The sequence below is a fragment of the Argopecten irradians genome, chromosome 2 (genome assembly GCF_041381155.1).
Source record: "Argopecten irradians isolate NY chromosome 2, Ai_NY, whole genome shotgun sequence".
Taxonomy (NCBI): Eukaryota; Metazoa; Mollusca; class Bivalvia; order Pectinida; family Pectinidae; genus Argopecten; species Argopecten irradians.
Genome location: NC_091135.1, coordinates 36,292,556 through 36,315,949, shown reverse-complemented (window position 1 = coordinate 36,315,949; position 23,394 = coordinate 36,292,556). Strand labels below are relative to the sequence as shown.

The 23,394-nt window shown below is 36.4% G+C and overlaps 2 protein-coding genes across 2 annotated transcripts in view; one reads left to right on the top strand and one right to left on the bottom strand.

Moving 5' to 3' along the window:
* The first annotated feature begins 1,457 nt into the window (after positions 1-1,457).
* On the top strand, positions 1,458-6,111 carry LOC138315328 (tripartite motif containing 13-like). Its single transcript, XM_069256262.1, has 2 exons — positions 1,458-1,508; positions 4,067-6,111. The coding sequence occupies exon 2, from the start codon at positions 4,075-4,077 to the stop codon at positions 4,681-4,683; it is 609 nt and encodes a 202-aa protein (XP_069112363.1). The 5' UTR covers positions 1,458-1,508; positions 4,067-4,074; the 3' UTR covers positions 4,684-6,111.
* Positions 6,112-9,314: 3,203 nt separating this feature from the next.
* LOC138315327 (leucine-rich repeat and coiled-coil domain-containing protein 1-like) overlaps positions 9,315-23,394 on the bottom strand; it is a 60,151-nt gene continuing 46,071 nt past the window's right edge. Inside the window, exons 7-18 of the mRNA XM_069256261.1 lie at positions 18,530-18,614; positions 16,750-16,863; positions 15,517-15,588; positions 15,085-15,159; positions 14,534-14,633; positions 14,186-14,274; positions 13,562-13,636; positions 13,051-13,164; positions 11,174-11,268; positions 10,918-11,055; positions 10,356-10,491; positions 9,315-9,936 (exon numbers count right to left, since the gene is read on the bottom strand). Coding sequence (XP_069112362.1) covers positions 9,808-9,936; positions 10,356-10,491; positions 10,918-11,055; positions 11,174-11,268; positions 13,051-13,164; positions 13,562-13,636; positions 14,186-14,274; positions 14,534-14,633; positions 15,085-15,159; positions 15,517-15,588; positions 16,750-16,863; positions 18,530-18,614 — 1,222 coding nt within the window. The 3' untranslated portion in view covers positions 9,315-9,807. The remainder of the gene's footprint in view (positions 9,937-10,355; positions 10,492-10,917; positions 11,056-11,173; positions 11,269-13,050; positions 13,165-13,561; positions 13,637-14,185; positions 14,275-14,533; positions 14,634-15,084; positions 15,160-15,516; positions 15,589-16,749; positions 16,864-18,529; positions 18,615-23,394) is intronic.

The following is a 23,394-nucleotide window of genomic DNA, read 5'->3' as shown; positions in this document are numbered from 1 at the left end:
TGATAAGTTTGTACCACAAATTCTATCTATCTACAAAGTAAAAAGCTTTGTTGTAATCAATAAAACAACAATATAATTTTTTCTTGTTTTTTTTTATATTTTACTTATCAATGACTGTAAAACAAAAATTGCGTCAATAGTTGATTTTTTTTTTTTTGAAACCAAACTGAGCGTCACTTAATTTAATCACTATCAAATTAAGACACTCATTGATGTAAAATTTTGCTTAACTTTCTAGAGTAATTCCTCTGTAATTATTTGTATCCTTTTTATCTCCTTTCTTAAAAATGGGAATAAAATTACCACAAGACCAGCTTTTAGGATAAAATCAGAGTTAAAAATATTGTTAAACAAAACAACGAGACATGTACCTCCTTACCCTTACCTCCTTACCCTTTATAAAATATTCGTTTATCACTAAGTCTGGTCCGCATGCCTTTGAGTTGTTCAATTTATTTATGGCTTTTAGAACATCTGTTCATCTAATTCATGAAACATATTATTGGGAACGTTAAATCATAATTGTTCTAAAAAATATCTCACCGTGTCACTTTCAAGTGTTTTCGTTGACGGCAGATTACTAAAATAATTGAAAAAAATCTTCATTGGTTAGAACGCTATTTTCTTTATTTTTTCTTTTCCTAAATCTTCTATAAAAAACCTTGAGATTTTTTTCTAAAAAAAATCCATCATATTACCTTGTTGGTAAATATATTCGTGCTTTAACTTAGCTTCTAGTTTTTTATAATTACGTTTTTGGCAATAAAAATGTTTTTATTTTCTTCAGATTTAAATGAATTGAATTTTAAACAAGGCATTTTTGTAGTCAGTGTATTTGTTCTTACAAACTTCGTTGAACCATTGACACTTTCATCTATACATTCTTGATTTTCTATTATTACATCACATGATTGTAATAACTGCCTGCTGTTTTCCTCTAACCTAGATAAAAAACTCTCTGCATTTTCCTCATTCCATTTAAATGCACATACCTTATCTTTATCAGTGTAATCTGTAACCGTAATATTTCTCCCCCATGAATACACTGTGATACAAATAGGGCAATGATCGGAAAAAACGTTAAAAATTCCAGTTTCAAAATGAATGATATTCTTTATAGATCCTCAGTAGTAGAAACATAATCTTTAAGACTAGATCCGCTACTATTCGACGTGTATTATGTTCTAAACAAGAAATACAACCCTGTTTTTGTCTTATGTACATGTTTATGGTGTAGATATAATACACAATTCCCCTTATCAACAAATTGGCTTCCAGGTGCAATGCAAATTTATCGATGACAAAACATTAGTTCTTTAAAATAACTGCTATATGATAAAATGATTAAAAGTGACAACAGTAATGTGTATCTGGTGTATCACCGGTATGGGCTTCCATACCTACACATATGTGTAAGAGGGGTCCTAAATATAATGTAGTATTCATAATAGTCGTGGCTAATGACTGTATCGGGCGGTAACAATCTCACAGATTTCCTGAATCTATTGGTAAGTTTTGATTACACGTCAAATGTCAGACTTATTAATAGATGTGTTTACCATTTATTATGTATGTATTTTGTTTACATTCTACAGCATTAAACTTTGATTAGATATTAGCTAAAAATATGAAAGATGCTCCACCACCAACAGAGTATTTTTCAGGGTGCAATTAATTATTTTAAATTCTATTATTCTAAAATAGAATAAGAAGATAAAACTTTTCGATGATGGTAGTAAGTAACTTTTGATACTGAAGAAAATGCTAATTCGTCTGCTCCTTTCTAATAGTTACAAGATACTATTCGTCAGCGGTGTAGCGCATCTTTAATAAAAAAAATACTGAAAACAAGTGTTGTATAATTTACAATGGCAATTGTATTTGACCGTAATGAATGGAACCATGAATGTCTTATTATTATTGTTGTTTTCATAATACATCATATATCTGTCGTATACTCGCATCACCAAAATAATTGTTTCGATAAGTAAAGGTGATATTGTCTTGTTTCGATTTACAACCATTGTACATATATTTATTTTATTTTACTTATTTCTATCGGGATATTACTTCGATTTCAAACCGGATATTGTCCAGTTTCAGTCTCAAACACTGTCTTGTAAAGAACTCAAACAATATATTTTTTGGGGGGATTTCAAACTGGATATTGTACATGTCTTGTTTCGATCTAAACATACACCGCATGGTCTCAAACCAGATGTTGTCCTATTTCAATCGCAAATGGATATTGTCTTCTTGTTTTCATTTCAAAACGGATATTCTCTCTCTTCATTTTACTTCTGGAGAGTGTCATGTTTCGATCTCAATTTTATTTTGTTTTAATTCGTTGCCAGACACAAAATTACGCGTTTCGGGTCATATTTGTGTGACTTCAGAGCTTCTACTGCAACAAATTGTACAAAAAAGAGCATTGAAATGTCATAAATATCTTAATTTTTATTGACGGTTCACTTCAAAAGTATTTTGATAACCATGATAATAAATTACAATTAAAGATTCTCAACCGCCGACAGAGCATAAATGATATTCACCATTTGAACAACAATTGGTGTGTAATCGTGTATATATGTCTAATTAGCACAAAATATTTAGTAAAATAATTTATTTTGCCTTTGGTGCATGCGCAATCAGTATTTCATTCCATATAGGATATAGTGTCATGGAATTTTTTCGGGATGCAATTAAATCATTTTCATATTTTTAACTTAAAGTAAAATTAGAAGCTCAAATTTTTCAATGGTGGTAATGGTGTAAAGTTAGTATTTTTTTAACTGAAGAAAAATACTATATCGTCTGCTCATGTTTTTGATAGTGAAAAAATACCGTTTGTCAGCGGCGGAGCATCTTTAAACAATAATACACGAAAATTGTATTGATGATGATGTTGATCCGATCATATACACATATACAAAAGTTAAGCACGCTTCCTATTAGTTTTCGTTCTGCCCCTAATATATTTCATTGAAGAAAATGTGAAAATGTGTTGCATAATGTACATTGGCATTGTTACAGCAGCACACAATCATCAGCGGATAATAGACACTCAGCACATTACTGGCACATTAACACAATTTGTTTGTAACCATTCTTTCACCGTTTCTAAGCCACCTATAATTCCTCCGTGTCACACCCCCTCCCCTTCAATCTATACGACTTATTATTCCTAGTCACTCCCCACGCCCGCGCAACTAATTACATGTGTTACTGCCTGAAGTACGTTCACCATGTGACTAATTCTCCCATCCACGCGACTATTCGCTAGTAATTAATTTCTCCCCTCCCCAAAATTCCTCTAGACTATCCCCTACCCTCCAAACGACGATCCCCATTCCTCAGTAATAACAAGGAGGGTATTCCACTTCCCTAACATATCTATTACTATCCGGTCAATATTGCGTAGGAATTTCATTCCGATATGTCAAATTCTCATGATATGAGACGGGGGCGTCTTCCTGCAGTATGGGGAGATGCGCGTGCTTTACACGTTTGATGTAGATGACATTGTGGATAATTAGTTCAGACTTTCTCTGTGTACGGAGAATGCAGGCATTCTCAGTCACTACAGCCGTTGGCGTTATTCTTGGGCCGTAACTCAATCGGAAACCTTCGGTATTTCTCGTTAACGGCCTGACAACATATATACATGCATGTTCATTAAGAATTAACTTAAATATACATATTCATGTTATGGAGATATAATACAAAAATCTGAGTGAATTCTAAATATACCGCGAAATGATAAATAAGATGAGAGTACACTCAGATTTTTGTATTATATCCTCATAACATAAAAACTGTATGTTAATTAATCCTTATTATTAATCTTCTATATGTACATGTGATGCCACTTTATTGATTAACTTTTTTCTCGTAGAAATTATAACGCTGCCGTATCAACCAATCAAATGCGTTAAACATGTCATTTTTACGCAATGGGCAGATAGCATATTAATTAGCGAATGTTAATTATTGAACGATAACATTCTAAAAGTCGTCATTGCAGTAGTGGACCAGCCCTAATATCCTGTCATTTTGTTTATTACAGTAAAAGTCATGAATGACAGACTGGGCAGTACATGTTCCGGGGAGGATTTAATTGAGACCTGCCCACTTTGTGATGACGATATATTCCGACCACGGGCTCTCCCCTGCTCCCACAGATTTTGTCTGGAGTGTCTCGACTCTTATATCTACCGGAAAACATCGGACGTTTCCGTGGCCTTCACTTGCCCAAAGTGTGACCGAATAACGAGACCAACTCGACCTGACTCTGAACGAGGCTATTGGGCAGAGCAATTTCCGGAAACGTACGTCCAATCGACAAACGGTCCTGGTTCACGAGGTGCGCCAATGTGTCTACCTTGTGAGAAGAAAGGAGACGCTATTCCAGCCTCTGACTGGTGCAGGAACTGCAAGGTCCTTTTCTGTGTCTACTGCCGGAAGTTCCACGACTCTCTCCACAGACGTCACGTGGTGTTTGATATTCGAGAATACCAGCGAAGACAATCAGTGTTTAGGGGCAATTCGTTTGTATTGAAGAAAAAGGAAACTAAAAACTTTATCTGCGACTTCCGCTTTGTTCGATCGTGCAGTTTAACCCGTCTTTTTCCTTCATCGACCATCGTCGGGAAGGGTGTCAGGTTCGAGTCTTTAGACCGTTAAACAAAATGTTCCACGACAGAACAAAACCGTCAATAATGCGACACGGAATGATGCCCGGATAAAAATGCAATGGAACTTCACTGAACATAAATGAAGATTTAGAAATATGTCAAAATCGTGGGTGTGTAATTGATAAATCATGAGAGACACGACTTTTAGCGTTATATGGTTAGAAGCGTCTAGTAGCATTGATAATGGTTGGTAAACCCTATGTCTTATCGTGTTATTACAGTCAAGACTTACAAGATTAAAAATGTAGTGCGGTGGTTGCAAAGACGCATTTGTCGTTATTTAGTTACATATGGCCGTGGTTTATCTAATTATATAGTTGTAATATCCAAGATGTAACCTGCACATCGTCTGGAGCCGTGATGGCCAGAAGAGACGAAAGAGTAATTGATATCCAAGATAAAAGAACGAAAGAAGAGCAAACTAAAAAGGCGACAGAAGAACAGAACAAATATGATGTACAATGTACGGACGGAGTCGTTAATCTCCATCCACCATCGGCAAGCTTCTAATTGGACAGTACAATAAATATACAAGAAAATAATTCAAACTTGGGAATGACAAATATACAGTATAATAGTGGCGCCATCCCCGCCATTTTCTGTCATCTAAAGCAGGATATTTACTATGAGATAAAGATTTAGTGCAAGGAACGATCCATTACAAGCGAACATTGAGAAAAAGACACAACTTCATGGTTGATGTTATGGTAAGACACATCTAAAAGCATTGATAATGGTTGGCAAAACCATGTGCCTTATGGTATTATGACTGTCAAGACTTATTGGAAGCATCGTTAATGGTTGGTAAAACCAGATGTTTTATCGTGTTGTTACGGTTGTAAAGACACTTGGATCGTGTTTTGATTACATGTACATATGGACGCTGCTCGTATAAGTATGGTTACAATAAAGATGCACAAAAATTGCATGATCGATTTATGTTGACAAAGACGCATCTCATCATCATATGACCATGGTATTATTGAAAGGTGTTACTTAGGCATTGCACGTCTTTCAGATGGCATTCATAACCACTACGAATGCCAACTGCACTGAGGCAAAATCCATAAAGCGTTTACGGTTTGATTGATACATATCTTTTTGCCATTTGGAGCAATGGACTTGGAAGTTACACGACTTATATGAAGCCCGTTGCTCGAGTTATATGGCTGTAGATGATGGGAATCTTTATCCTGTTTTGTTTTAAAGACACGTCTGATGTTGTTCTATTTAAAGCTCTTATCGATGTTGTTTATATTATGTGAAATCGTTTTAAATACGCACCTTATCGTGTATGATAGTTTTTTATGACCTGTTTTCCGTGTTTCGGTGTGGAGGCATATCTTATCGAGTTATGGTTGTAAACATACATTCAAAATGTAGACAAAACATTACTTGAGTAAAAATGTATCGCTTACTAATTCGTTTGTTATTTCTATGGTCATGCATCGTCGTATGTTTTTTTCCCAAATAAAACAAAATCAATCATTTAAAGGCGAAATTTAGCGTAGCGTCGTTATAAAACAGAAATGTACCATAACCTTTTTGGTTTTGTTGCAGTTTTTGGGAAATTCCAATTTTAAATTCTTCAACCAAATCTTTCACTACACAAAGATTTATATCATTTTATTCGAGAATTGAAAATCAAGTAAACAGTTAACGTTTTCAGGACGTAGCCAACACATAACTCAAATTAATAAAAATAAAACACCAGTGACCAAGATACGGCATCATTGACCACGTCATGAATAAGAAATAACAACGTCAATGCTACGGATTTTTTCTGGAAATATTCAAATGTTCTTTAAATATAAGGTATAATCTGAACATCGTCTGAAGCCTTGGTTTTGTTTACTGACAAACACTCATCAGAAAACATGACAAATGGAAGTCCAGACGGAAAAACGAAGAGTGGAAAACAAAAGAACAAAGTACACGGGGCGCCCTAGGGTGGTAACCATCTCCGTTTCACCGACAATCTCTTTAATTCAAACTTTGAAGGTGTATTATCGCGCCATCTAGAACAGGATATGTCATTTCAAAATCAAACATCGAGTGTGGTGCATTGTCTTCTACATATAAAAGGTCAAGGTTAGATCAGCAATCAAAATGAACGCCGCATGGATGCATAATTTCTGGGTCATATTACAATGAATTGAGGAAATTGGTAAAATGACACGATTTAAAAAAAAAACCAAAACTTCTCGTTGTTATTTCCTGAAGCCAGAAATCCCAATGAATCCGTCACTGCCAGAATTTTATACGGGCGAATAAGTATACTACTGATTTATTTTTGATTAGTTAGTTGACTGATTAGATTAACATCCTACTTACAGCCAGCCATTTTGGACAGACTAACGTGCATATGGTGTGTTGTATGTGTGTTTTGGAAGACTGCAGTATGTTCTTGTTGCGTGGCTTTGTAATAGTGGACCTCTTCTGAAGCATGCTGCCAGACACACACAAAAAAAGCACAACCACTGGTCACATTATACTGACATCGGCAAACCAGTCGTCCCACTCTCTTCATGCTGAGCACTAGCAGGAGCAAAACTACCACTTTTATAGACTGTGGTGTATCTCGGCCAGGAAACAGAACCTAGTCTCTCACAGGAGCGAACGCCCAACTCAAGTCCAAAATTGAGGGAGATATTAGGAAAAGGAAAACACCAGGGAATCAGGTGACGATGGACACCAGGGAATCAGGTGAGATAAAATGATTTCTGACACCCAAACAGCTCTCTGTTCAGCTTATATATAGCGAATTGAAGGATTGCCAGCTGCCAATCAAACCACTAGAGTACCGCAGTGACATTGAATTTTGTATTGTGAACGCTGTGGCATTTGCTACAACATTAATTGGTACAAGGTCATTTGCAAGCACAAGACGCAGCTACTAACTGTCTGGCAATCAGTCTATTAAATCTAATACATCTGTTACTTATTTTTATACTAACAATACAGTAACAACACAAATACCTCATTATTGCTTTAGATTATTTTATTTACTGTTGCATATATTACATTTATACTATACTTCACCTTAATGGGATCTTATCCATGAGATGACTAACATCTTTCTCAATACAAATATCACAGAGAGCTTAGCATGGGTATGGCCTAGCTAATCACATCAAGTCTGACACTGCCATGGTCAACCACTAAACTAGGTCATAAGTTAAAACTGACCAGTCAGAGACAAAGTTGACCAGGCGGTCTCCAAGACACAAAATCAGCTTTGGCATGTTTAATAGGCAAAGTTGCCCGGCAAATAAATATGAGAGAAAAACTGGACTGAAATGTCTTGGAGACAAAGTCTTTATAACTAAATTGGCCTCCCTAATGGACAGTTATGCAGATAAAGCTGACCTTGGCATCATATATTGATTGAACCTTGGTAGTCTAGCTACATGTAGGATACCAACATGACCATGGGGTCTAAGGGGAAGGGTGGTTAACTGCGACAATTTATATAATTAAGACACAAAGTTGGCTTGTATATCTGACATAGCATTTGTTAGTCGTTTAAATTTGTCCTCCATGGCCTTTTTGTTCATTTGGTTTTCTTTGAGAAGCTCTCTCATTTCTTCCTCCACAGCATATACCTGTTAAATTCAAACATAAAGGGGATTATATTTGAAAAACATCATACTATCTTAGCACATTTTATAGTACAACTCTCTGGAAACATACACAACTTGAAAAATAGAACTGCCAAAACTGATGAGAATATCTTTAATAATTTCAAAAATTAAGTTTATCAAATATCTATTACATGTATGTATTCAAGATATCAGGAGATAATTAAAAAGATATGTATATGTAAAATTATTTTTTGAGATTGCCCTCTTCACAGAAAGCTTTGTAATAAGGAGCACAGGATGAAAGGCCATTGGCCACCAAGTAAAGAAGGAATTTAATCTCAAAGAATCCATGTATTGCAATTCGGACAATAGTCTCTTTCTAATTGTTATGGTGTCATTTAAATATTTACAATATCAGCTTTATACTGCTATATTCTCCTTGGAAGACTGCAGTATGTTCTTGTTGCGTGGCTTTGTAATAGTGGACCTCTTCTGAAGCATGCTGCCAGACACACACAAAAAAAGCACAACCACTGGTCACATTATACTGACATCGGCAAACCAGTCGTCCCACTCTCTTCATGCTGAGCACTAGCAGGAGCAAAACTACCACTTTTATAGACTGTGGTGTATCTCGGCCAGGAAACAGAACCTAGTCTCTCACAGGAGCGAACGCCCAACTCAAGTCCAAAATTGAGGGAGATATTAGGAAAAGGAAAACACCAGGGAATCAGGTGACGATGGACACCAGGGAATCAGGTGAGATAAAATGATTTCTGACACCCAAACAGCTCTCTGTTCAGCTTATATATAGCGAATTGACGGATTGCCAGCTGCCAATCAAACCACTAGAGTACCGCAGTGACATTGAATTTTGTATTGTGAACGCTGTGGCATTTGCTACAACATTAATTGGTACAAGGTCATTTGCAAGCACAAGACGCAGCTACTAACTGTCTGGCAATCAGTCTATTAAATCTAATACATCTGTTACTTATTTTTATACTAACAATACAGTAACAACACAAATACCTCATTATTGCTTTAGATTATTTTATTTACTGTTGCATATATTACATTTATACTATACTTCACCTTAATGGGATCTTATCCATGAGATGACTAACATCTTTCTCAATACAAATATCACAGAGAGCTTAGCATGGGTATGGCCTAGCTAATCACATCAAGTCTGACACTGCCATGGTCAACCACTAAACTAGGTCATAAGTTAAAACTGACCAGTCAGAGACAAAGTTGACCAGACGGTCTCCAAGACACAAAATCAGCTTTGGCATGTTTAATAGGCAAAGTTGCCCGGCAAATAAATATGAGAGAAAAACTGGACTGAAATGTCTTGGAGACAAAGTCTTTATAACTAAATTGGCCTCCCTAATGGACAGTTATGCAGATAAAGCTGACCTTGGCATCATATATTGATTGAACCTTGGTAGTCTAGCTACATGTAGGATACCAACATGACCATGGGGTCTAAGGGGAAGGGTGGTTAACTGCGACAATTTATATAATTAAGACACAAAGTTGGCTTGTATATCTGACATAGCATTTGTTAGTCGTTTAAATTTGTCCTCCATGGCCTTTTTGTTCATTTGGTTTTCTTTGAGAAGCTCTCTCATTTCTTCCTCCACAGCATATACCTGTTAAATTCAAACATAAAGGGGATTATATTTGAAAAACATCATACTATCTTAGCACATTTTATAGTACAACTCTCTGGAAACATACACAACTTGAAAAATAGAACTGCCAAAACTGATGAGAATATCTTTAATAATTTCAAAAATTAAGTTTATCAAATATCTATTACATGTATGTATTCAAGATATCAGGAGATAATTAAAAAGATATGTATATGTAAAATTATTTTTTGAGATTGCCCTCTTCACAGAAAGCTTTGTAATAAGGAGCACAGGATGAAAGGCCATTGGCCACCAAGTAAAGAAGGAATTTAATCTCAAAGAATCCATGTATTGCAATTCGGACAATAGTCTCTTTCTAATTGTTATGGTGTCATTTAAATATTTACAATATCAGCTTTATACTGCTATATTCTCACCCTTTGGTAGGCTTGGTCCACTTCCTGTTGTTTGGCTTGTTCTAACACCAAGATTTCCTCCTGATGCCGCTGTTCCTTTGTCTCTAATTGTTCCCTAAATGTATCGTCAACCTTCCTCAGTTTCTCAATGGCAACACTGTCAATTACACACATATTCTGTAAACTTTTTTCATCAAGTTTTCCTCAAAACACTTCATTGTCACTTTTATTTAATCAACATCCACAAAACACAGGACAAAACTATTTTACCAAAATTCTATTTTGAACTACACCATAAACTTGTACTTTTCACGAAGAAAGTACGTGTACTTGAAAACAACATGCCTATCCTAAAGACAAACATGTATATTGTATTAAGCAAATCATATGACTTTAATGTATATAAACGGTTCTAAAACCAGTGACAAATCTATGCTCTTAAAGTAATTGTATTAGTCTTCTTTTATAATAATGGAAAACTAGTAGATTCTTATCAAAATGAATCTTGCAAAAATACCCAATTTAATAGACCAAGGTCAAATTGTATTCATTAGAACTCTTCAGCCTACAACTGATAACATACTTTGCAGCATGGATGGCCTTGTCGCGTTCATTTTGTAGCTTTCGCTCTTTGCCTTCCCAAGTATCCCTCATCTCCTGTACCTGTTTTTCTAGCCCTCCAATGAGCTGTGATTTCTCTTTCCATTTGTTGTTGAGAATGCTGCCAAGACACAAACAAATCATTACTACAGTTTACACCAATACATCCACCAATTGTAGTCTGATTTGACTATAGAATTATTGTCTGGAAAATACCCAGTGTGGGTGACAGTACTAACCTGTGAGCCTTCTTGGACTCGTCCAGTTCTCCCTGGAGTTCCGACAGCTGTTGTTTTAGCTCTTGTTTCCTGTCTCTCAGTCTCTCAAGTGTGTCCTGAGCAACATATTAAAACAATCTTATGGTAAACAGGGAGTTATCAATGATAATTTTCAAATAAGGAATCATGTTATCTAATATAGTAATGATTGAGGCCTTCATCCTTGCATCCGTTCCTGTATGATATATACAAATATTTGTGATTGTCATGAGTTAACTCCCTTACATGATTGAGGCCTTCATCCTGGCATCCTTTCCTGTATGATATATAAAATCTTTGTGATTGTCATGAGTTAACTCCCTTACATGATTGAGGCCTTTATATTCATAATCTTTGTGATTGTCATGAGTTTATCCTTACATAATTGAGACCTTTATCCTGGCATCCTGTCTATATGATATATTCAAATCTTTGTGATTGTCATGAGTTAACTCCCTTACATGATTGAGGCCTTTATCCTGGCATCCTGTCCTATATGATATATACAAATCTTTGTGATTGTCATGAGTTAACTCCCTTACATAATTGAGACCTTTATCCTGGCATCCTGTCCTATATAATATATACAAATCTTTGTGATTGTCATGAGTTAACTCCCTTACATGATTGAGGCCTTTATCCTGGCATCCTGTCCTATATAATATATACAAATCTTTGTGATTGTCATGAGTTAACTCTCTTACATGATTGAGGCCTTTATCCTGGCATCCTGTCCTATATAATATATACAAATCTTTGTGATTGTCATGAGTTAACTCCCTTACATGATTGAGACCTTTATCCTGGCATCCTGTCCTATATAATATATACAAATCTTTGTGATTGTCATGAGTTAACTCTCTTACATGATTGAGGCCTTTATCCTGGCATCCTTTCCTATATAATATATACAAATCTTTGTGATTGTCATGAGTTAACTCTCTTACATGATTGAGACCTTTATCCTGGCATCTCCTATATGATATATTCAAATCTTTGTGATTGTCATGAGTTAACTCTCTTACATGATTAGCTTTATCCTGGATCCTCCTTTCTATGATCCCTACTGATTATCTGATTTTATATGTCCCCTATCATGAGTTATCTCTCTATCATGTATATGTCCTTCTACTGATTATCTGATTATGTCCCCTACCAGATATCCTGAGTTATATCCCCCTACCAGATCATCCTGAGTTATGTCCCCTACCTGATTATCCTGAGTTATATCCCCCTACCAGATCATCCTGAGTTATGTCCCCTACCTGATTATCCTGAGTTATGTCCCCTACTGATTATTCTGAGTTATGTCCCCTTCCAGATTATCCTGAGTTATGTCCTCTATCTGATTATCTGAGTTATGTCCCCTACCTGATTATCCTGAGTTATATCCCCCTACCAGATTATTCTGAGTTATGTCCCCTACCTGATTATCCTGAGTTATGTCCCCTATCTGATTATTCTGAGTTATGTCCCCTTCCAGATTATCCTGGTTATGTCCTCTATCTGATTATCTTGAATTATGTCCCCTACCTGATTATCCTGAGTTATATCCCCCTACCAGATCATCCTGAGTTATGTCCCCTACCTGATTATCCTGAGTTATATCCCCCTACCAGATCATCCTGAGTTATGTCCCCTACCTGATTATCCTGAGTTATGTCCCCTACCTGATTATTCTGAGTTATGTCCCCTTCCAGATTATCCTGGTTATGTCCTCTATTTGATTATCTTGAATTATGTCCCCTACCTGATTATCCTGAGTTATATCCCCCTACCAGATCATCCTGAGTTATGTCCCCTACCAGATCATCCTGAGTTATGTCCCCTACCTGATTATTCTGAGTTTTGTCCCCTACCTGATTATCCTGAGTTAAGGCCCTTTCCTCTGTCAGCTGTTCCTCTAACATGTGTTGAGTCTTCAGTGCCTCCTCCCTGGCTCGTTTCACTTCCTCATCCCGCTCCAACAGACCCTTGAACCATGCAGCATCAAATAAGGTGTATTTCAATTGTTAAAAGTGTCAGTTATGAACATCTAAAGCTAAAGCACATAAAAGCATACAAGGAAATCTATCTGAATTTTTAATCTACTCCACGATGATCATGAAAGAAGTTGTGTACCCATTGAGTAAAAATGAGGTAGACTGACTGTTTGGTTTTCTAATTTCTTCTGTCAGAAAGCCTGACATGTATGAAAACCCAAACTTTCAGGAAAAAAACCCTTAATACCATAGTAGAAAACACTGTTAAAAGTGTTATTGTCACAACTAATTCCAAGTGTAAATTGCCATTGTAAACATATGAACTCTAGTGGTAGTATCAAGTGCTTTTCACTGCTTACTTGAAATGAGAATACATTTTATGACATACCTCCTTCAGTTTCCTGATAGTTTCAGTTTGGTCCTCCAGCATTTTTGTTTTGATCTTCAGCGCATCTGCTTCCCTCTGTAATACATTTGTACAACATATGAATCAGGTCAAGGATTTGACTTTCTTTGGTTTTGATTTTATTAGTTTAACATTCTATAAACATCTAGGGTCATTTAAAGACATGCTAGGTTTGTTGTTGGAGAAAAACTGGAGTACTTGGAGAAAAACTGGTGACCAGTCAGTATCTGGCAATGTTCCACATCAGATTCAAACTCATAATCCAGAGGTGTAGGGCCTGTGGTAATATCTGAACCACTCAGCCACTACGGCCCCTAGGGTTTTACCTTAGGACGTCAGGATGTGACCTTATATTAACCATATAATTACCAAAGATCTTCATTACACATAACCATAAATTTGATTAAAACCTGCATTAACCAATCTTCTCTGTTTAATGACCACCTTCTTAATAAAACTACTTTGCTGGGGTCTCAAATGACAAATTTCAACATATTTGATTGCTGTATAAAGACGACAATGCTAATAATGAATGCAAATATGCTATTTCTATCAGATTGACAGTTAACAATAATAAATAAGTTTTGATTATCAAGCTATACTTACATCAAGCTGTTTTTTGGCTGTAGACAAATCTGATTTGAGGGTTTCTATTTTCGATTCCAGCCGACCTCTATCCTGTGCTAGAGACGAACCTATTTAACACATTTTCAGCAAGATTATAACCGGTAAAATTTGTATGGTGCTTAATTAATTAAAGCATTCCCAATCGTTTTAGTGTACATCTCAATAACCAACTATATCTAATAAATAAGGTCCTAGCAACACAAAAACATTCATATGAAGCACACTGAAAATGATATTGATTCCTTTGACAATATTTTGGAAAATTGGAAAAGTTCTAGATGTGAGAACCTATAGTGCTGCCCCCTGTGTTCTCATAGAGTTATGTACCTTGCTGTGCTAGTTCCTGTCCCCACAGCTTCCTCTCTGCTTTCAGACCATTTATCACAGACTCTTGAGCTTCAACTTGAGCCAATAATTTTGTCTTATCCTGAAAAATGTTAATAACTTTTCAGAAGCATGTAAGGAAATGTAAACATGAATATTAAACTTACTGTTTAAGAAACAAGTATTACATCAAATAATTATATAGTCTCGATAAATTCAAATTTAAATACATTTGTCAAAAAGCAAGCTTATACCCCAAAATTACTAGAATCAGGTAAAAAAGTTGCCTCAACCTACATATTTTGTTCAGATAGACGCAAAAAGTATCTTAAACAAATTCTAGTATCACTGGAATTGATTATTACAAATTCTCAAACATATACAATATAACAAATATAAAAACAATAGGAACGTTATCATTTGTTTTCTTTTAATTAAACTGAAACCAGGAAACCTATATGCTGTTTTTTTCCCATTCAATCAACAGAGAATACCTACTTATGTTGGGGCAAGCAACAGGTTTAATTTGGTATACAATGGGAGACAACTCTTACCTGCTTAAGAAGTTCCATCTGTAACATGCGTTTTCTTGCTTCTTCTACATGACTCTCCAGCGTCAGGATGCGTTCCTGGTTAAAAAAAAGATGATGTCATCAAAATGGTTTGCCAATAGTTTCAATATTGGTATGTAGTTGAAACAATAGCAAAAATAGAGCAAAGATGTGACATATACTAAAAGCAAATTACAAAATATATCTGAGTTTTAGTGTTCTTTTATAAACTCAGTTTTAAAAATATTTCTAAAATTCTAAATATATATTATTAATCTCCTTTGAAAAAGTGACCAAACTCTGTCTTATTTCATGTTATATATACTTAAGACACAAATCTACTATCGAACAGATGCAGAATATTTCTCTTCAGGCAAGCAATTTGCATAATAGTCTTGTACTATATAAAGAATATAACAGCAAATCCATACTTACCTTATATTCTGCGGTCAGCTCATTTTTAGACTTAGAAAGCTCACTTATTCTTCCTTTCTGCTCCTTTACCAACTGAATATAAAGAATGTTTTATGATACATACCCGGTAATCAATAAAGGTGAAGGCTACAATTTAGAATGAAATCTTAGATCCAAGTATCCTTAGGTATGTACCAGAAACAGGTCTGACTAGCTGACTATGACTTTGGCCTATAAATTACATTGGATCCAAGTAAAACCTTGAATGAATTACAAATTTATTTAATTGAAGCAACTTGAAAGATGTTGTAATCTCAACATCCTTGTTTAGTAAACACATCCATTGTGTATAAACTTTTGAGGTGTTTATGGCTTATTAAAATGATATACAGCCAGTTATCCACAACAATTAAACTATTCACCATTTAAAAATGAGGAAATTAAAATTTAGTATTTTATTTTATTTTCTTTTTCTTTTTTATGTTTTATGATCTGGCTTCAAGGGTATCAGCTCATCCGTTTCTCAATATTTTGTTTTCAGGATCAAATTTTTTCAGTCATGGCAATGTCTGCTGTAATCTCAAAAAATATCGTCCTTGTGAAAATAGCTAGCAGTACTGTAAGACCTGGTTCTACATGGGTCACAAACGACCATGGCAATTTCAACTGAATTTGACCACTTGATTTGTTTATACCGGTAAACGCAATATTTTCTTCAGGCTTAACTGTTCTCAAAGATCCATTCTGTATGAGTTGCTTCAAACTTGTACAATCAAACCTGCCTTAGCAACAACCTCTATACAAAGACCACCTGCTTAATGAGACAATTTCCATAGTGTCCAAAATAGTCAACTTTAAAACAATTTGACCAGTGTATAAAGACCAATTGGCTAAAAAGACCATCTTTTCTTTTATCCCTTGTGTGGTCTTTATAGAAAGGTTTGACTGTATATTCCTGGCATGGATATTTTGTATTTGTATTTAACAGAGTTATCTGCCCTTGTGGATAGGTATTGATTGTAACATTATGTGTTGTGAGTGTAATATCATACTTGTTGGAGAAAACAATGTGAATTGCAATCACAAAAAAATGATGTAACAATCAATATCTACCTGCAAGGGCAGATAACTCTGCAATGTGCAAAGACAAAATAGTTCAAGGAATGTAAAGTGGAAATATACCAGGTAGTTCTTTGTATAATTATATTCAACTGAATGTTTTACACAAAAATGATAAAATGATCCTTAGCTTACAGCAGTAAGTTCAGTGAACATCTCTGACATTTTTTCATCTTTCTTTTGGGCAGCCATCAGCGCCTGTTTGTTCTCTGCATTTTCCTCGCTCACACGCTGGAAGACATCTTGAACCTGTGAACCAAGTAATCAGTAGGGTTGAGAGACAATACATCATCTTACTGTAAGCAATGTAGTCACAGAAATATGTTATTGAACTCATATAAATGCTAAATATCCTAAAACAAAGCAATCATTTAGTTAAAGCTGTGGTGTTTAAGATGTCCTTTTATATTACTACAAGCCCTTCAGCTCTAAGTTGCGAGTTCGAATCCCATGTCAAGCTGTTGCCAAGTACTGATTGCTGTTTGTGGTTTTTCTCCAGGCACTCTGGTTTTTCCCTAGCTGCAATATTGTTGCTCAAAAGACTTTTAGACAGAAAATGGTGTCGTCTTTAGAGCTACAATTGGTGCCTATTACTGCTAATGGAGCAAAGTAATGATTATGCAAACCATTATAAAAAAAGTTCTTTGCATTTTATCGTAATTGTTTGATATCACTTACCTACTAGGGAATAAAACTAAACTACATAAAATATCAAATTCTCATTGAGGCATTATTTTTTTACATAATACATATGAAGGTCTTTCTGAAGGGAATTTATACGGCAAGTCCACAAATTAATTTGACGTCTTGTGAGCGGTACGGTAGATATTAAGAATGGTAGTTATGTTTGTTTTGGACAAAAATAATATGTAAATTCATGTATACGCATAAAATAATTGGAAACTTACAAAAAAGTATAGAAAACTGTACCGAGTGATTTTCGGAGGCAGTACTGCTCCACTACGACACATAGGGACTAATTCGTACCCGGCCGAAAGTTATAGTAGGCGGGTACGTATATTCGTTCTAGTTTTTCCCCACCTTCTAAATCTTGCGTATTTGTCTTTAAATTACTCTGGCTGTTAATAGGAAATTATAAACGAATTAAACCAAATCAAGGAATTATTGCATTTACAAACCGCATTTTTCAAGAGTTTCTCACTTTTGTACCATTTAGTGAAACACTATTTTTCATGCGGTTGTTTTTGAAACTATTGGGATTGAATTTTAAAAGAGTTACCAGTAGTGCTTCAAGTTTATAAAGACACAGAACTTCATATAGGTATACTGAAATCTTGCCCACCAGATATTTTATAAAAGAGGAAATATGAAAATTAACAGTAATGTGGATTAACAGAATACTTCCTTGTCTAGCCAGCTGAACCAGGAACTACTGGACAGACTCGTGCGAGATTCCATTAATATCCCGTTAATCCAAGCTCATGATCACCTGGTGATTTATGAGAGATCAATCAAATATATTCAGCCTCTTTCGATTGAGACTGGACTTCACATGATTTTTATATCTGTGCCCGCAATTACATCCTAAAAATTCCTCGAAAACAATTTTGTATCAAAATAGGTTAATTTTATTACCAACTTTTATAACATAGATCAAGGATGTCCTTGCACGGATTGTCATTTTTGACAAGTTCGCTACTTTTCAAAAGCATCTACAATATCAAAGTTGGTCAAATTACTTTCAATATTTTGAAAAAAATTCCAGGAACACATGGGATGCTAATTCAGGTACGGTGCATGGTAAAGGTAATTACAGCCTGTTTTCTTACCCTGAAGCAAGATGAAATTTGTCATGTATTGTACCATAAACATGTGGCTTCTCCACATTGTGTAAACTCAACTGCCTTTCCATTGATGAGCTAGTAAGACCAAAAATACCATAACTTAGAAATACCTCTTTAAATCTGTTAGCTTCAATCTGCAGTGCTATCCTGAACTCGTCCTCTAGTTCCGTGTACTGTTTGGTTAACTGGTCAACCCTATCAAAGACAGAAAGGAAAACATCTGGTGATGACACAATCTATTAATGGCCCTTTTCAATTTTATCACTGGTTGAAGTCATACTTGTCGGATGCTCCCATAAAGTGCAGTCAAAAAGAGAATTGAATTTCATGTGTCATTACATATTTTATTATATATGAGAAATATGACATATTGAATTTGTAAAACCATAAAAAAAGATAGCCCAAAACCACCAAAGTATTGATTATGACAAACTGCACTTTCCCGCAGGGAATTTCCCTCTACCTCAACAGCTTATTTCAAATTCTTTAATCCAACAAATTTCTGTGTTGAAGAGAGCGGTGATTTATTTTCTATGAGTGTTTATATAAGTGAAGTCAGTTTCTATTTGAAAATCTATAAGTATCAATCCATGAGTAACGAGGAGTACATTTATGATGCTAGTTTTGAAAATCGAGCAAGATTATTACAACAAAGTGTAAATAATACAATGAATAACATTACATTTCTGTACACGCCTTTACTGCATCATTAGGCTGAATACCAGAATCTTTTTATAACCAGTTCAACACATTTTGTTTCAGTAACGTATAAACTGGTAGAATTTGACAGTAAATGTGTATTGGGACAAAATTTATTTTATGCTTTTGAAAGTAACGTCTGAATTCAAATCTTACTGCCAGATAGCTCAAATCAGCTGTCATTTACCTATTCCCAGTGATGTGGATATCTTTCACTCGATTTACGCAAATATTTCTCAGTGGGATTCAATTAATGGCCTGATAAGCAGTTCAGAGGGTTCTAATTAAAAAATATGGAGACAGTTTCAAAATATTTGCTTGTAAAGTAAGTCGTTGATATCAGTATCAAGTTTAAGGAGCCCCAGATTCTTTATGTCACCATGTCAGGGCAGAATGCAGATTCACATCATAAAAATACAAGGCTCATGGGAATGAATGAAAATCCCTTTCTATTGGAAGAAGGTTTGGTAGTTGAAATGCAACAAAAGCGTAAATAAATACTTAAAACCATTTAAAATTCATTCTATAATCACCTATGAAGTCTACAGAGAATTTAAGAAGTATCAAGTTGCATTTGTAATTAACTTAAAATCACACAATTTTTAGCTACAACGAAGTTTAAATGAATATTTAAAATAATTCGGCTTCAACAATTATGTCAATCTGCACCACATACCGAGTTAAAATGAGTTGCTTTTAAAAGTTCATTTTTTAAAAGTATTTAAGGTCAGTAAGGAGAATTTGAGGAATAAAGTCAAGGAAAAGGCATTTTATTTATATTTACAACCACCGGCTACAGCAGCATCTAAATGATATATTATAATTATCCTTATACTATGTTTGTTTAATATTTGTACTCACTAAATCAACTTGTCAAATGTTCAAGGTCAAAATTAAATCAAAGAAAATATCTCAGTGAAATAGAGCTATATATGTAAGGACAAATATCCTATGTCTGTCAAAAGATATATGTATTGTTTGTCTTATTAAATAAAGGTCCTATTAACAGCTAGTGTAATTTTAGAACAGCCTCCCATGTATGCAGTGCAACTGTGTATTAAGACTGTAGTATAATTGTATTTGTCTCATAATACTGACAATTGGCAAACCAGTTGTCACACATCCTTTATACTGAGAGCTAAGCAGGAGCAGAAACTATCACTTTTATTGACCATATTGTGTCTCGTCCAGGGGACAGAACCCAGAGCCTTCCTCGCAGGAAAGAGCACTCACCCGAAGGCCAAAAGGGAGGCAGCGTCAAGGGAGATGTCAGGAAGGAGAAAGTTAGTTAGGAAGAATAGAAATGATCCTAAATTAAGTCACCTTTTATGATCTAAGCAATAGAGGCAGCAGGTACAATTCTAACATCCTACCAGTTGGACAGCAAACGATAAGTTAAAAAAATAATAAATAAACATATCACTCAGCATGTATGTGATGGCATTACTTCAAACACACGATATGAATCAGTTTTCCTCAAACACTATTTATATGAGGGCAATATCCCAGTCTTTCATAAACACTTGTTGCCATTGTGAAGTCAGTGTTCCTCATACACCAGGTGTGAGGGCAGTGTTCCTCAAACAATAGATGTGAGGGCAGTGTTCCTCAAACACTAGATGTGAGAACAGTGTTCCTCAAACACCAGATATGAGTGTAGTGTTCCTCAAACACCAGATGTGAGGGCAGTGTTCCTCAAACACCAGATGGGAGGACAGTGTTCCTCAAACACTAGAAGTGAGGGCAATGTTCCTCACACACTAGTTGTGAGAGCAGTGTTCCTCAAACACCAGATGTGAGGATAGTGTTCCTCAAACACCAGATGTGAGGGCAGTGTTCCTCAAACACCAGATGTGAGGGTAGTGTTCCTCAAACACTAGTTGTGAGGGCAGTGTTCCTCAAACACTAGATGTGAGAACAGTGTTCCTCAAACACTAAATGTGAGGCAGTGTTCCTCAAACACTAGATATGAGGGCAGTGTTCCTCAAACACTAGATATGAGGGTAGTGTTCCTCAAACACCAGATGTGAGGGAGGGCAGTGTTCTTCAAACACTAGTTGTGAGGGCACTGTTCCTCAAACACTAGTTGTTTTAGGGCACTGTTCCTCAAACACCAGATGTGAGAACAGTGTTCCTCAAACACTAGATGTGAGAACAGTCTTCCTCAAACTCCAGATGGGAGGGCAGTGTTCCTCAAACACTAGAAGTAAGGGCAGTGTTCCTCAAACACTAGAAGTAAGGGCAGTGTTCCTCAAACACTAGATATGAGGGTAGTGTTCCTAAAACACCAGATGGGAGGACAGTATTCCTCAAACACCAAATGTGAGGACAGTGTTCCTCAAACACCAGATGGGAGGATAGTGTTCCTCAAACACCAGATGGGAGGACAGTGTTCCTCAAACACCAGATGTGAGGGCAGTGTTCCTCAAACACCAGATGTGAGGGCAGTGTTCCTCAAACACCAGATGTGAGGGCAGTGTTCCTAAAACACTAGATGTTATGGCAATGTTCCTCAAACACTAGATGTGAGGGCAGTGTTCCTAAAACACCAGATGTGAGGGCAGTGTTCCTCAAACACCAGATGTGATGGCAGTGTTCCTCAAAGACGAGATGTGAGAACAGTGTTCCTCAAACAGTAGTTGTGAGGACAGTGTTCCTCAAACACCAGATAAGAGGGCAGTGTTCCTAAAACACCAGATGGGAGGACAGTGTTCCTCAAACACCAGATGTGATGGCAGTGTTCCTCAAAGACAAGATATGAGGACAGTGTTCCTCAAACACTAGTTGTGAGGACAGTGTTCCTCAAACACCAGATGTGAGGGCAGTGTTCCCAAAACACCAGATGTGAGGACAGTGTTCCTCAAACACCAGATGTGATGGCAGTGTTCCTCAAAGACAAGATGTGTGAGGACAGTGTTCCTCAAACACTACATATGAGGGTAGTGTTCCTCAAACACTAAGATATGAGGAGTGTTCCTAAACAAATGGAGGACAGTGTTCCTCAAACACCAAATGTGAGGACAGTGTTCCTCAAACACCAGATGGGAGGATAGTGTTCCTCAAACACCAGATGGGAGGATAGTGTTCCTCAAACACCAGATGGGAGGACAGTGTTCCTCAAACACCAGATGTGAGGGCAGTGTTCCTCAAACACCAGATGTGAGGGCAGTGTTCCTCAAACACTAGATGTGAGGGCAGTGTTCCTCAAACACTAGATGTGAGGGCAGTGTTCCTCAAACACCAGATGTGAGGGCAGTGTTCCTCAAACACCAGATGTGATGGCAGTGTTCCTCAAAGACAAGATGTGAGGACAGTGTTCCTCAAACACTAGTTGTGAGGACAGTGTTCCTCAAACACCAGATGTGAGGGCAGTGTTCCCAAAACACCAGATGTGAGGACAGTGTTCCTCAAACACCAGATGTGATGGCAGTGTTCCTCAAACACTAGATGTGAGGGCAGTGTTCCTCAAACACCAGATGTGAGGGCAGTGTTCCTCAAACACCAGATGTGAGGGCAGTGTTCCTAAAACACTAGATGTTATGGCTATGTTCCTCAAACACTAGATGTGATGGCAGTGTTACTCAAACACCAGATGTGAGGGAGGGCAGTGTTCCTAAAACACCAGATGTGAGGACAGTGTTCCTCAAACACCAGATGTGATGGCAGTGTTCCTCAAACACTAGATGTGAGGGCAGTGTTCCTCAAACACCAGATGTGAGGGCAGTGTTCCTCAAACACCAGATGTGAGGACAGTGTTCCTCAAACACCAGATGTGAGGGCAGTGTTCCTCAAACACCAGATGTGATGGCAGTGTTCCTCAAAGACAAGATGTGAGGACAGTGTTCCTCAAACACTAGTTGTGAGGACAGTGTTCCTCAAACACCAGATGTGAGGACAGTGTTCCTCAAACACCAGATGTGAGGGCAGTGTTCCTAAAACACCAGATGTGAGGGCAGTGTTCCTCAAACACCAGATGTGATGGCAGTGTTCCTCAAAGACAAGATGTGAGGACAGTGTTCCTCAAACACTAGTTGTGAGGACAGTGAAAACAGTTTCCCTCAGACACAAGACGTGAGGCCATATTGTTCAGTCAATAAATGTGAATTAGGTCATATCACTCAGACTTTCAAAAGAATTGGGGATAAACTCTTGATGGGAAGACACAGCATTTTTTGTGTTAAGACATCCTGAACTGGACTCTTAATATGGTTGGGGTAACTTAGCTAGGTCAATCACTTTTATGTCCTGGACATAAAGCAGTAATTCTGATTAATGA

Bases quoted from the DNA above. Each gene is read 5' to 3' on its own strand.
- LOC138315328 (XM_069256262.1), top strand. From the start codon at position 4,075: ATGAATGACAGACTGGGCAGTACATGTTCCGGGGAGGATTTAATTGAG.